The sequence below is a fragment of the Argiope bruennichi genome, chromosome 8, assembly GCF_947563725.1.
Source record: "Argiope bruennichi chromosome 8, qqArgBrue1.1, whole genome shotgun sequence".
Taxonomy (NCBI): Eukaryota; Metazoa; Arthropoda; class Arachnida; order Araneae; family Araneidae; genus Argiope; species Argiope bruennichi.
In genome coordinates this window covers 120118950-120134287 of record NC_079158.1, presented here as the reverse complement: position 1 = coordinate 120134287, position 15338 = coordinate 120118950, and the positions used below count along the sequence as shown (strand labels likewise).

The 15338-nt window shown below is 27.5% G+C and overlaps 1 protein-coding gene across 1 annotated transcript; it reads left to right on the top strand.

Moving 5' to 3' along the window:
- Positions 1-92: 92 nt before the first annotated feature.
- LOC129981205 (pseudouridylate synthase TRUB2, mitochondrial-like) lies at positions 93-15338 on the top strand. Its single transcript, XM_056091948.1, has 7 exons — positions 93-555; positions 746-862; positions 8344-8424; positions 11384-11527; positions 12633-12705; positions 13296-13432; positions 14860-15338. The coding sequence occupies exons 1-7, from the start codon at positions 432-434 to the stop codon at positions 15168-15170; spliced, it is 987 nt and encodes a 328-aa protein (XP_055947923.1). The 5' UTR covers positions 93-431; the 3' UTR covers positions 15171-15338.

The window sequence follows — 15338 nt, the reverse complement described above, 5'->3', positions numbered from 1 at the left end:
CTTATACAAACCATGAGTTATTTCGTAATTTCTCTCACTTCCTAAGATGATTATATTTACTGAAGTGATATGAGATGAAAATATTCCGGGCAATGTGCTTTATGTGTTTACAATAAATGTAAACAAAAACTCCATGTGATGTATATTTGTGCTGTATTTTAAAATGGGGTGGTATCTTCTGCTATAATAAATCTTAGACTGTAGGGAGAAAAATCGAGTCAAGTATAATTTTACATAAAACAACTTAAGATTGTGCTACGTCTCAAAGAATTTCACTAGCAACATCAGCGTAAACTGGAGTGTTTTGTTGCAATGCTATGTTGCTTTAAATTCCAAGGAATATATGTCAAAATAAACAATATTATAATAAGCACTTCGAAATTTGTAAATTTTCATTAAAAGATTTTTGTTTTATTTCCTAATATTTCAAAATGAAAACTATAAATTATGCTCCAGAAGCTTGGAAATACTTAAATGGCATATTTTGTATTTATAAACCATCGAAAGTCCCGACAGTGCATTCACGTAACGCCATTGCTTTGAACTTATGTCGTGGTAATTTTCTTTAGTTGTACTTACTCAATATTTACTTTAAGAAAATTAGACTAGAATAAACAATATAATTCTGCTTAGTCATATTCTAATAGCTTGACAAATGAATTTCTGCTTTAAAAAGAGAAAAGTCTATCGTTTGTAAACTAGTGATAGAAAACGTTGTTTTAATAATTTTATATATTTTATGTAGAGCTGAATGAAATGGAGAAACGACCTCCAAGAGACCGGGTTTTGTTAGATGGATCTGTTTCTTCTGGAAAACCTTTCTCAGTAGAGTTGGTTCCAAATTATGCAGATCATGAATTAGGTAAGGTTCTTTTTTTATGTGCTTTTGCATAACACAAAGAAATATTAAATTCATATTTTAGTATAATTAAATTTAAAACTCACATGGAAAATAGTCTATTATTATTTCATGAGTATTTTTATTTCTCTTCTTTTTAGAATGAATGAATGATATACTGAATTACATTTTGGTGAAATACTTTCATAGCAATTAAATAAGCAATTTAAAGTAAAATCAAAATATCTGGACGTTTATTAAATTTTATATATATTTTTTTATTATTTTAAATGTGAAAGTGAAATTTTATGTTGTTTGATTAATTTCCGTGGCACTTTTATTTTCTTTGTTGACTTTGAAGAAATGTGCCTGTACTGAATATCACTTATTAATAAGGTTAATAATTACCATTTTGAATACAACAAACATAACATGTGTAGAAAAGATTTTCAACGTAACAAATTCTTTTTTAATCATCTTTTTTTAGAATATTTGCTAACATAGATGAATGCATGTGTTCCAAAGCATATTCTAAAACATATTCCTCTTTCCATGAATGAATTACAATAATCTCATTACTGTTGAGCTGTGCATGTATTCAAGTTTGAAAATTACTGATTGATTAACATCACTTGTGTGAGGCAGGAATTCTAAGACTTGGAAGGAGGGGGATTGTCCTGTCAGTTAGAAATTAAAAGTTTCATCAATAAAATTTTTTACCATTTTCTAATTGAAGAAGTGATTAAGAATCTGATTAATTTAAATTCTACTTTAAATTTATATAATAAGTAATCAAACTAAGTGATTTTTGCTCCAATTTGAAGTTAGCAGAATGATAGACATCCGATTCTCTTGTCTGCCACTCAGCTGGAGCACCATTTTTAACCAAATACTCAACAATTAAATTGGATGTTGCATTTACTTGTTGACTATTTTGATCATTTTTCTTACTTCCTTTAATTGTTTCAATTACTTTTCAATAGAATTATTAGGGAAAATTAAAATGTTTGTATCACATACGAATGGAGTGATAGGTTAATATTATGGATACCTTTCATCCTGTTTTCTTCATTCAAATTGCACTGAAACAATTTTACATTCATCCAAGCATATGTTTTTCATCAATAAATTTGCAAAATTTTTCTATTTTATTATGTTTTATTTTATTATAATTCTTGACTAAATTCTGGTGAAGGGTTGAAGATAATCTAGTTAGAATTCAGCCATCTACTGTTGTCTTTCTTTGATAACGTAGGCATGTATAGTTTTATTGCAGCCAATGATGTGCATTCAAGATAGATTTACTTGATTATAAAATATCTATATTTTAAGATCTAATTCATTAAGTTGTAATTATTTGACTAATTAATAAATTTTTTCAACTGCAATTTGGTAATGAAAAGTGTGTATATATATATATATATATATATATATATATATGGATACAATATTTTATATTCAATATTATAAATGTAAGAGTGAGGCTTGTAGTGCTAAATATTTTATCCCCAAAAAAGCAAGCTTTCTTAAAGAGAAGGTGCAGCAAAAATCGCAATGTAGTGTAGTATGGGTAGTAACTTTTTAATTGTACATGCACTTGTGTCTAAAGCTAAAGTGCAGGTAGCACCTGAACTATTTTAAAGAAAAATGATCTGCATAGATATGTTGCATTGCATGAGAGCTTCATGTCCCAGGATAAACAAAAGGACATGGTATTCTCATAGGAGATTAGGTAATATTAGTGTTAATAGTTTGATACATATTAAGCTACAATTTAATTTTTCTTGTCAGTTTTTGTGAGCAATTTTTTTTGTTAATAGTAACTGAAATAAAATTAGTTTAGCTTTAACTATCTGTTTATTTTGAAAATCCCTAGATAAAGCTCCCAAACACTCAAATTCACATAAATAAGTAAAATTGTTTTGTTTTCTTCTGATAATTTCTTATAACGAGAACCAAATGATTCCAAATGCTTTCGAATTTTTAATGACCTTTGGATAAAGATATCTTAATAAAACAGTAATTAATTTAAAAAATTCTATTGTTAGCTTGAAGACAAAGATAGATTACTTAAAAAAAATTAAGGGCTAATTTACTACTAATATATGCAAAGGAAATTCTTTTGGGAAATCAAATTTTATACTTGCAATCCGCAGATGTCAAAACTAGGTACCTTGAGATACTGTAATTTTGGAAACTAAGAACAAACAGAACTTAAATGTATGTTGTGATGTTTTTATCTTTGATTTTTAAGTAGTGACTTGTAACTTCTAATGTATTTCCTTTAGTACAGAAGTTCTCCATTATGATGAGGCAATTATTTGTGTAATTTAAATAATTTTTTGATCTTCAATAGCTAAGAAAGTATAAGAATGTAAAAATTGAGCTGAATGATCTATGTTCCATCCTAGAGACGCATTTCCCCTATTCCAGTTGTAGTCATCAGGAAACCGGCACATGCACAGTTTCTGTTGAACTTTGATACGCTTCTTTTTTATTACTTTGTGATTCAGAATTTGTAATGCTTAGTTAGAGATGTAACGTAGAACGATGTAACTTTGTGTTCGTGTTCGTCAGTAAATGTTATTCTGTGTTTTATGATATCTTTGATTCATTGAAAGCTAGAAATAGATTTTAGATGTAGATCCTAAATAATTGAAACCACATAATAGAGTTAGAATGGCACGATTACATTTAGATTTATTTGATGGAAGTTCTGGCGCCATATACATCAATCAATCTATTTACAAACTTTCTTTCACTCTCCCTACAACTTATACTTTGGTGGTTCAGATCTTGTAAAACAATTTATCTAGTAATCATGTTCACAAGAAAACAAACTATAACTCTTGGGACTATAAACAAGAAGATATGCAGAAATTTTCTGTAAATCATGCTGTAAGAGCCATCACAGGAGCTTCTCATGACCTAACCTCATAAAAGGAGTGCTGAAAGAATATTCATATTTACCACATTGAGAAAATCCTTTACTTAAAACTCAGCAAAAAATAATTTTTGAGTGCATTCAAGTTCACAATATCTCTGAGAAACTGCAAATGCAGACAAGTGGATTCAAATTCAAGAACTGTTTTTTGTTTGTTTTTGAATGAAATTTACTCTTTTATAAAATCCATATATATTCATATTATTAAGGGCATGAGAAACCTATTTTTTTTCTTCAGCATTTTTCATATAATTTTTTAACTGCATCCTAAGCAACATATTTTCAAGTTGTAAAAAATTAATCTTTATTTATAAAATTCATTCAAGAAACTTTTACGAAAACAAAAACCAAGTCATAAAATACTAATTATTTTTTTTTAAATAAATTTTGTTGTGATTTTTTTTTTATGGTTTTGAAGATCTGTTTTAAAAAAGTAATTGGGAAAACTGTTCATGGGCAACGAGTTAACAATTTCCATTATTATTTAGAGAGCCCAGCGTATTAAGAGAAGAAGATCCAATGCGCTTGCTGATTTCCTAGAATTTCAAAATATGTTTTTTCCATCACAATTTTTTTTTTAAACTGAATCATTTTTAAAAAATTGTTTTAACAATTTCTGTATTTATAAGCACATATGAAAACAATTTTGTGCCAATCCAAGAACTATCATATTAAACAAAATATTCAAAAGCTCAGCTGTGTTAAGAATTCACAAAGAATTCTGAAAACAGTTTTATGAATTCACAAATGTTATATTATCAAAATTCTTGATTTGAATAACATTGTTAACAAATTTATTTTGTAATATTTTGAAAGTAGGATACAATTACTTAAATTTATTAAATGGTTTTGATTAATTTTAATGTAATATATTTGTATATAAGTTTAACAATATAACTACTTTCAGCACTTATATTATTTTATTTTGTTACAAGATTTAAATAATGAAGTGTAAATTTCTTTCTAAAATCAGTATTGTATATTTCATTTGTTGTCAGATTTGTTTTTAATTCTTCTTTTTCCTTTATTGCAAGTCATTCCAACAGACAATTTTACTGCTTTGGCATCATATAAACAATTAATTATCCCAAATAATTATTCATTTTAATTGAATTAACTAAATTAATAATTTCAATTAAACACAAAATTAATTATTTATTTTGAAGAAATTAGAAGAATTTTGCCTGTCCACTATCAGATCTACCTTGCCTTCTTTCCTTGATAGGAGAATTTCTGCTGCTGCCTTTAATTAAGATTATAAAGAGCAATCAGAAATATAATGCTATTATACCCAGTATACCTTGAAATCTGCAGAATACTAAGATATTGTTACGAAAATTGTCTGGTGGATTTATGACTAAAAATCCAACAAGATCCACAAAGAATAGCCATACTTTATTCTATACATCATACATCAACGTACATCAAGACACCCTTGTGAAAACCAGTAACTCGCACTGTTAAAAACAATAACAGCAACAATATAGCAAGAGAGCTCGCTCCATAATTAATATTCAGAGAATTTTCACTTGATTAACTCGCTTTAGTTCTCTCAGGTTTTTATAGTCTTTGTGACAGGATATAAAGTTTTCTAGAGGGATCTGTGAATTTCAGTTCATAATGAAGATACAGCCAAAATTCTAAAAACTGCATTTTTGTCACCGAATTCATCATCAAGTTTGTTAGGGAGGTCCCATTCATTAAGGATATCTGTAAATTCCTTTTTTTTAGGGAGTCAGATTTACAATGCGGGAAAACGGTATTACACATCAGTAACAATCTTGTGAGCGCTGGAAAGAGCGCGTGGTTGAGGCAGCCAAGATCTACAAGGGGCTGTTGTGCTCCTGAAGAAGAAGAAGTATATTGCGATTTACTTCAAAAATTACAGAAAGTCATTAACTAACCTAGAAAATTAAAAGATATTTAGGCTTAATGTGTGTTCTTTACAGTATTTTCAATAACGAATAATTATACTATGTTATTTTGAATGGATTTTATGAAAGCTTGTGAAAAAAGATTTTGGATTAGCTATTAGTAAGTTTCAGATTCGAAGTGACTTATAGTGGTCTGTAGTAGTCTAGAATCATTTTAAAACATTTAGTAATTATTTCATTTTGCAAAAAAAAAAAAAAAAAAAAAAAAAATGTGAAGATTGATTATGTTTATTTATTACTAGCCGCTACTGTCCTATATGAAGAAAAAGCAAAATTCCTTTTCGTCATGCAGTTTTTATGTTCAACCTCTTAAGAAGTTTTAAGAATTCTACAGTAATATAAAAACTTCGGATTAATAGCATTTTTATTATCAAGTTTCGAGTATATATATATATTAAAACTGCTTGGGGCTAATAATATATATTCGGTCGTAGAAAAAATATTAAGTTTATAACTCATATTGCTTCTTCATTTTAAAAATTTCACGAGCGGGGGTTGTCTTCCCAAAACTTTCTCGCATACTCTCTAATAAAGGTACTAGCCCAGAGTATGTTTTGAATGGCATTGACACTTAATAGTAACGAAATATTACATTTCGGCGTGAATTTAGCGTTTTTTCTGAATCTATCTTGTGATCCTTGGCGAGTTTTTTGGACGATTAATTACTTGCATGCAGCTAACAGTGTTCGAAAATTGAATTTGTGATTTAGATGCGTTTTTTCCCAATCGATTGAAATAAAAATTTGACACAAACAACAATTGTAATTACAAAATCCCATGACAAATTTGATATACTTAAGTCGTTGCTTTTTTCAGTTATCGCGTTTACATGCTTTTTAAATTCCAGACCAACAGACGGTCAAAATTTGATATGTATATCTACACCATAGAATTTTATTCATCTAGCTCTCGTCGTTTTGTAATATAATGTTAACTTATTTTTGGACAGATCGATTTCCTGTGAACGAATTTTGTTCACAGGATTCTACATCTACAAATTTGAATCTCGAATTTTGTTCACAGGAATCTTCATCTACAAATTTGGTGTAAAGATCATATTCCAAATTTCATCCATGGATCGCAAAGCATTCTTGAGTATCTTTGTCACAGACAGACGGATATTGTCCAAAAATGTGCTGTTCGGAGTCTCAGGGAGGTCTAAAACGGAAAGATTCATCAAAATCTCGAATTCGAATTTTTTGATGATTATAATACTTTCTCTATACTGCGTATAAGATGAAATTAAAATGCTGTAGAGAAGGCAACTTAAAAGTTGTTTGATGTCAGATAATAGGCCTATGATTTTATACTTAATGTAATAACAAGTGATGATGTTTTAATATAAACTTCTACTAAAAAGAGAATTCCAGCAATTAAAAATTCAGATAATATGAAAATAATCTTCATGGTGGAATTCATGGTTTGTTGAAGAATATAAGTGTGTTTGTAAATAAACATATCTTTAGAAAATATTTTGGATTATGTTTCGTTATTTTTTGCAGAAATGTTTTTGATCAGCGTTCATATATATGCATTCTATTTCAGGAGCCTTATTATTCAAATTTTCTATCTTGTGTAATCAAATATTCAAAACCCAGTATTTATTTTTAGCTGGATGATATGGCAATAATGATTAACAGGAGCAAAGGAAAAAAGGCTGAATTTTATATGTTGAGTTAAATAAGGGCTGCAATTAAGAAATAAGGAGAAAGAAAATGTATTTGTTTACATATTTTGAAACTATGACTCGAAACTGATGCGCTAAAATATATACTAACGAAATAAAACTGACAAATGTGCCAAGTGAAATGAAATCTTATTTAATGAATTCAGACTTTAAAAAAAGTAAAAAGAAAAGGCATATGATATTTCAGTTGGGTGCATTAAAAACCTTAAAAAGTTAAAATATGAGACAATATTACGCTAAACACTTAAAGAAATTATAACAATTTTAAAAGATAGTGTTTAATGTTGAATTGCAGCATCTATAAAAATTTTGTTTTTATTCTATGCATTAAAAGTAAAAATAAAACTAACTCTTAAAATTCAAGAAATGAGTTTTATGGTGACATCAGTTTTATTGCCATACTATTTTTTCTTGATTTTTAATCAATTTTTCGAACTTAATTTAAACATAATTTTTATCAACCCATTTTTTTTTTGTCGAAATATTAAATCAATTTCATTGTTTAATCACTTGCGCTCGCACGCTTTTGTAAATATTAAAGAAGATGGTGTAAAAGTACTTTTTGCTTAGTGCTTTATTTAGAAGGTTGGCGGCAAAATGTAAAATTCTTCAACCTCCATTTCCTTTCCTTTAGAGAATCATATAAACTTTTTAATACTTCTTTTAATAACTTTTTAATACTTCTTTTTTATAACTTTTTAATAATCTTTTAGGTGCTAAGGAACATATGTGGCAAAAATTCTTTCGAATTCATCGAAGGATGTAGAAACTTATTAGATTCAAAGAAACAAATGGATTTTCATTTATATATAAAAATATTTTTTTCAATTGAAGCATTATAAATTTGGTAGATATAGAGATTTTAATTTATGCATATGATTTTTTTTCGTATTGTACATTTTCTTTATTATCGTTTATATTTTAAGATTTTTTTTTACAGTTACAGGACCTCGATACCAAATTCAAGATATCAGACTGAGATGGATTTGTCATTTAGGAAAAAATAGTTCTGGAGTTTTACGTAAATATCTCTTTTATTTTATATGCAGATTATAGATTAATTAGTGCACAGTAACTACTTTTTTATATAACAATGCCAAATGTCTTTATATGTTTTTAAAAATATGTGTACAGGTTTTAAAAGAGGAAAATAATAAAACAGTAGAAGTAATGCTATAATATAAGTTTTCTGGGTGCTGTGAAGTTTATATCGGTCCGTAAATAAGAATAAATAAAAGACTGGCCTTGTTCTAAATATACTAGGGAGTGGATATGAGTTGGTGGATAGTATGAGAGTGTATCATTCCTAGTTTCCCAGGAATGTTTTCAACAACTGCCGATACTTGATTCTCTGTGCTTGTAACTTCAAACCATTTCATAAAATAGTCCATAATTACCAGGATGCACAGGCGACCTTTAGATGTTACAGATGGGGGTTTTAGTATGTCAGAAGTAATTTCCTCAAATAGCGTACCTGCTATAAAGTGTTATAATAGTCTTGTTTTCATTTAAGATTCCTTTGCAGCTCCATAGATATGACATTCTTTACATCAGAAATGATGTCGACACGCACACCAACCCTGTAAGATTGTTCTCTATCTTCAACAACCAAGAAACCCCCCTTCCTCACTAGGATTGACATGAATCTTTTATTGGATTCTGGGAGAATAACTACCATCAGTATGTCTTTTCATTGTTATTTGTTCATTTGCGATTTAATATTCGTCTCTAAGAGCACCTCAGGGGAGTTGACTTGCATTATTTATTTTATTCTACAAAATTGGTTTAATATCTGGATCATCCATTTTAAACTTGTTAAGTTCTTCCGGTATCCAAAGTTTGAGAATTGGTATACTGGATATTCCGCTTTAATGGACAAATTTGTTATTGCTGTGTATTCTCTCGTCATTCTCTTCATTGCCTGCTCCTATTTGGATACAGCCTTCGATTGACCTGTCTTTATTTCATTTTTTAGATATATTCCAAGATTATATTCTTGGATCTTTTGAATTCCCCGCGCTATTTGTTTTTCTGGATCTTTGAAACTGAACAACTACTTTAGGGAAGCATAATCGGTTTGTAGCATATAAATTCCTTGCCATGCAGACAACGATAGAAATTCTCCACTGATTTCACGATCGTTGGGTTCACATAACAGATAGCACTAGTAATAGCACGCATCGCTGTATTCATAATTTTATTTTAAGAGCTGAGAACCTGGTAAAGTTCTAATTCAGATGTAAAATTGATGAATGACGCATTCTATTATTAAATGTCTATCTTTGATTTTTATAAAAGATTTTTTTTTATTTAAACTATTTTCTGTTGATTAAGTGAGTGTTACCGAACTCTTATAAATTAAAACATTTTTATTTTTTTAAAAAAAGGTGAAACGTTAGTTAAATTTAACAAAGATCTCCGTGAAATCTTGAAATGTTCTTACAAGGATTGTTATAAGTTTCTTAATAATAATAATTTAATATAATAATTTCTCTCTGATTCTGCCAGCTTTATATTAAAATAAACGATTGTGGACACCTTATCAAACACCTAAGAAAGCATTGCTCTAGTAAGACTTCAGATTAGTATCTCGTTCCTCACTAAACAAATGATTTCCAGGATTTGCCAATTTTCCAAAAACTCTTCCATCTTGGATGATTGCTATAAAAAATGACTTTTAAATTTGTAAATAAAAAATTGTTAGCATTAACATCTGGCTAAAAATTGACCCTTAAAATTTTTACTTTGACAAAGGACATCAATCTTAACAGCTACAGCACCAATTTCATAATTGCAAGAATCATTATTTAGAATAAATTGTAAGTGCAATTAAGGGTGTATTGTGATTTTTAAAAGTAAGCTTGCTATTGGAACTCTAACTAAGTTATTTAACGTCTTTATCTCAGGAAAGATTATCTTCAAAGAGAATAAGAGATTGTAATTCTTTTTCTGAGATATTCTTTGTGGAACATAACTACATGGGTCTTGTCCATATTAATGGGTAAAGAATATCTCTTTTTTTATTTCTATAAGCCCCCATCGCAGCATCTTTATGATGTATTCTGTCTTATTTCCATGTATTAGATGGTTATGACTTCAGCGAAGAAACAATTGAAGATATTCTTTTAGGGAAATCAGCAGTGTACAATATATAATGAGCTAAGTATACTTCTTTGATTACAGACATTGATGAGATCATCTTCAGAGATAATGTGACTTTTTTTTAAAACTTTAAATGTACTTTTTTTAGGGAAAAAATTAAAATGTCAATGAGGTAACATGGTAAATAGTTGGAAATAAACTTGTAGATCAAACCAATATACCCCATATGATCAAATGCTTTGCGAACATCAAGAAGCCTTTTATATGAAGATATACTGCATACACTTGCAGAAAATATATTTCTACAGCAACAGTTTTCTTTACAGTTTTACTGTGTGGTTTTTAGTATCGGAATGAAAAGGATACTTTTTATCATTCCTTATTGTTGGGACTTATGAAATTGAAATAAATAAAATTATGAAAATTTTGTAATATTTGTGACATTTCTATAGGGAAATCCAGACTCCCCCATAGCACTAAGAGCATACATTGGGAATCAGTGAGCTAATAAAAGTAAAATAATTTTGTGCTGTGTTTTCATTAATGAGTATATCATTGTATGTGACCAAAGCAAGCATGATCGGTGAAAGCAGAGTTTTCAGATGTATGTTAATGACAGGATTTATTTTTTTATTTATTTACACAAACACCAAGATTATTTTGATAACTATTAACTGTAACTTTTTGGCTCCTATGGGATAACAGCCTATATCCCTCACTGTTTATATTCAAGTTAAGTTAACAACAAGAATGGAAATCATCTTATGTAAAATGATTTAAAAAGTTACTAAAATTTGACAAAGATGAGTAGCAAAATAAAATATTGAGGATTTATATATACATATATATTTCAATTTTATTCTTTTTATTTCTGCTAGTTATGGGTATTAATGATGGCTGCAAGCATGTTGCGACTCTGGAATCAAGCAATTTTCTAAGGAAATATGAAATTAAAGGCAAATTTGGATGTGCAACAGATACTTTTATGGCTGATGGAAAAGTAAAGGAAAGATCAACCTATTGTAAGCAATTTTTTTTTTCTCATAGAATTGGAGTTTAAATATAAATACTTTAATTCATATATATATATATATATATATATATATATCTGTATGGTTAAGTTTTACAGTTTTTAAAAATATTAAATGAAAAATTTGAGAGATTTTAAAACATGCTTTAAGTTACAAATTTTTAAAATTTAAACATTTCAAGCTCTATTATAACTTTTTATTGCTGGCAGTACCATAAAAAATAATGAAAATATTATTACATGCTTTTCACTCATCTTTTCTAGAAAATGTTTTCCATCATATATATATATATATGATGAAAAAACGTTTTCATTTATATTAAATGTATTATTTTGTATAACTTTCCCTAAAAATTGAGTTTTATTAAATTATTCTTTTAAATATAGATAGATAGATACGCTTGTAATGCTAGAATAAATTGTAGCATCTTGTGTAATTTGTATTGATTATTTGACTTTTGATTTAAAATTAAATGAACAAACAAATAATGTATTTTCTTGTACTACATAAAAATTTAAAATTGATGGAAATACCATATTTGCTCTTAATACCCATCTATGTCATTGCATTTTGTAGCTGTAATGCTGTTTAATATTTAAATGTGCTTTTTTTGGTAAACTTTTTACTATAAAATAACATATTTCTTTTATTTGTAATAATTATAGATGATTAAAATGACACATATAAAAATCTTTATTCACTCTCAAGATGTTAGCTTCATTTTTATTAACATTGAAAATTTCATTTTAATCTTATTTTCTAACATAGTTTTCCAAATCAAGTGCATAATCTTAATTTTGTGTACATTATTTTAGATTATATAATAATAAGCACCCTCAATAACATTTTTTTTTAATATTATGATATTTCTCATTATCAGTGGCAAACATTGTTGCCAAAATTATAAATTTTATTAATACGTGATTTAAAATTCACTATGCTTTCGTATTTTTCTTTAATGTTTTTGGCATAAATATATCAAAGAAAATATGTTAGTAAAATTGCTAATGAATTGCTGTATAAATAACAAGAAATCATTACATTATTAAATTATTTTTTTCATTTTCTTCATAGTAATTTTATTTTTATTTGGCAGCTCACATTAAACAAGGAATGCTCGATACATTTCTTTCTTCCATACAGTCTTGTAGTCAAGCTTTATCATTCAAGTATGTTTTATTATCTACAATCTATGTTTTTTTAAAAATAAAAATATTTCTTAAAATAATTATTTTCCATGTCAATTTGTATTGCCATAAAAGTAATAAATTTTTCTGTTACTAAAATATTTTCCAGTCCATTTAACATAGCTTCCCATTTGTAAACCATTCGTCTTAAAAAGACAAATTTTCTGTTTAATTACAATAATTATTTTCTGTTTTCCTAACCTGTTGGCTTAAGTGTCATTGCTTTTTATTATCTGATAAAATAAGTACAGAAATTTAAATAATTATATATATATATTTTGTTTATTGAAGTTTTATGTTATTTATTTAAAAATAGCAATTGCTGTAAAAATTCATGCATGGATTAAAAATTACATTTTAATTAAAAAAACTAAATAGTTAAAAATAGAAATTATTTCATTTTACCATATTCTTAAAATAAGGAATAAATTGTTATATTTCATGAATACTATAGCTCTTTTAAAGAAATAAGAAAAATACATATTTTTTCTATATATAAAATAATTTCCCTAAAATATTATTTCTAATTCTAGGAGTTTTTTGTAATAACATAAAGCACATATTTCTTTTAGATATGCTGGTGTAGATATACATAGCCAAGCTGCATATGAATTAGCAAGCAAAGGTGTAGTGCGTCCCTTTGGGAAAACGGATCCTATTGTTTATGGGATCAAATGTACAGACTTTAAACTGCCTGAGTTCACACTTGGTATGCATATAAAAATAAATAGCTTTACATTATTATGTAATGTATATAAATTACAGGCATTACATGTCTAGAAAAATATAAGAAATTGTCCAAATGTATAATGATTAACTTACTCATATATAAGTTTAGTAAAAATTTTAAAATATACAAAAACAACAAAGAAGACATCATAAGAATTATTGAAAAGTGTTAACTGAAAATTGAATATGTAGTTAGAGTAAATATCATCTGTTCAATAAAATTTTCAGAATTTGTTTTTAATGATCATAATGCTTAGTAATAATAGTCTTTGAAGAGGAAACCGATGTTACAAATTTGTAATATTGCTTCCCAGCTCCGTTAAATTCATAGTGAAGAAGACAGTTTTACAGATAGCTCTGATTAACGGTAAACAAATGTTAGATGAATGTCTAACGGGTTTGGCGAGCATTTGATGACAAAATCGAATATTCCAAAAATAGCGAGAATTTTGTTGGTAAGTCTATTTGAGTGCAAGCTATGAAGATTTTTTGAAAGAAACTCCTTTGTACTGTCTAAAATTATGTTAAAAACCAGGGAGACTGAGTTAAAGTCTATCAGCTGAGTTGAGCTCAAGCAAATAGTTGTGCGAGTTCTCTTTGAGCACTTTGTACTATTAGGATTATTTATTACTAATTTGCTGCTTATAGCTAGTGCTGTTTTTGTGTATGCTTCGATTCAGTTTTGTTGCCCGTGTGTTTGTGCTTTTGTGTTGGTTAAAACATTATAATTTATTATTGAACTTGTTAGACATTTACTAGTCAAACCTGTTGATTTTCAAATAAAACATTGAATTTTACGTAACAGTGTCATCAGTTCAATTAAATTTTAAAAATTTGTTCTTAGTGATGATAATGCTTAAAAATTAAGATTCAATTTGATCGAAGGGCCATCTAACTTTTCAAATACAAGCTACCAGTAAAAACTTTTAAAACTTGGGAGTCTAATTAGTTGTTATATATATAATTATATAGTTGTTACCATACATTTTCAACCATTTGAAATGAGCGAAATTTAAATAAATATTTAACATACATAAATATTGAATATATCAGTTATATCCAAGTATAAAGTATATATCATGTATGGATAATTTTGAAACCTTAAATTATTTTCGTTTGATGAGTCGCCTGATAATTGCGATGTTAATAAATTCAGTTCCATCTTTAATGCATATAAATTTTAATAATTCAAATGTCATCAATTTTCAACCATGTTTACACCTATATAATTGGGGAAAAAAGAGGGGAATTTAGTTTTAAAACAAGAGCTGATAAAATATAATCAGCTACATAATATCTTTGCTTACGTTTAATTTTGAAATTGCATTTGGAAAGATAATATATTTTGAGTTCATAATAGTTGAGTTTAAAAATATTATATATTTTAATCGTTCTTTTTTCTTTCAGAAATTAATTGTATTAATGAAACAGAGATATTTTTGGCAGAATTAATTCATCAAATAGGAATATACATGAAAAGTTCAGCAGTGTGTCTACAAATACGAAGAACTCAATTTGGTTATTTCGGTTTGGATCATGCTTTACTAAGAAAGCATTGGACATTAGAACACATTTTGAATAATATAACTTTATGTAAGAAAGTTTTAGGTGAAGACTGTTATGTTCCATCATCAGCTCATTTTCAAGCTTTTAAAGTTTCTAAACTAAAAGAAGCTCTAAAACAAATGCAAGATGAAGCCAGGGAGGAAGTTTTGTAAATTTTTTATTGAGAAATAAATGTATTTATTACCAACACAAAAATTTTTGTAATTAAATATCAGCTACCTACTCAATATAGTGGACTTGGATATTGGTGTATTTATTCTGTCTTTACTGAAGTGGAGTTCTGTAGTTTATTGTTTACTGCAAAGTCTTCTCAAATGATA

Excerpts from the sequence above, each read along its gene's own strand:
- LOC129981205 (XM_056091948.1), top strand. The coding sequence starts at position 432 with ATGAAAACTATAAATTATGCTCCAGAAGCTTGGAAATACTTAAATGGC. Across the intron at positions 556-745 it reads TGCTTTGAACTTATGTCGTG|AGCTGAATGAAATGGAGAAA; the intron begins GTAATTTTCTTT and ends TATTTTATGTAG. Across the intron at positions 863-8,343 it reads TTATGCAGATCATGAATTAG|TTACAGGACCTCGATACCAA; the intron begins GTAAGGTTCTTT and ends TTTTTTTTACAG.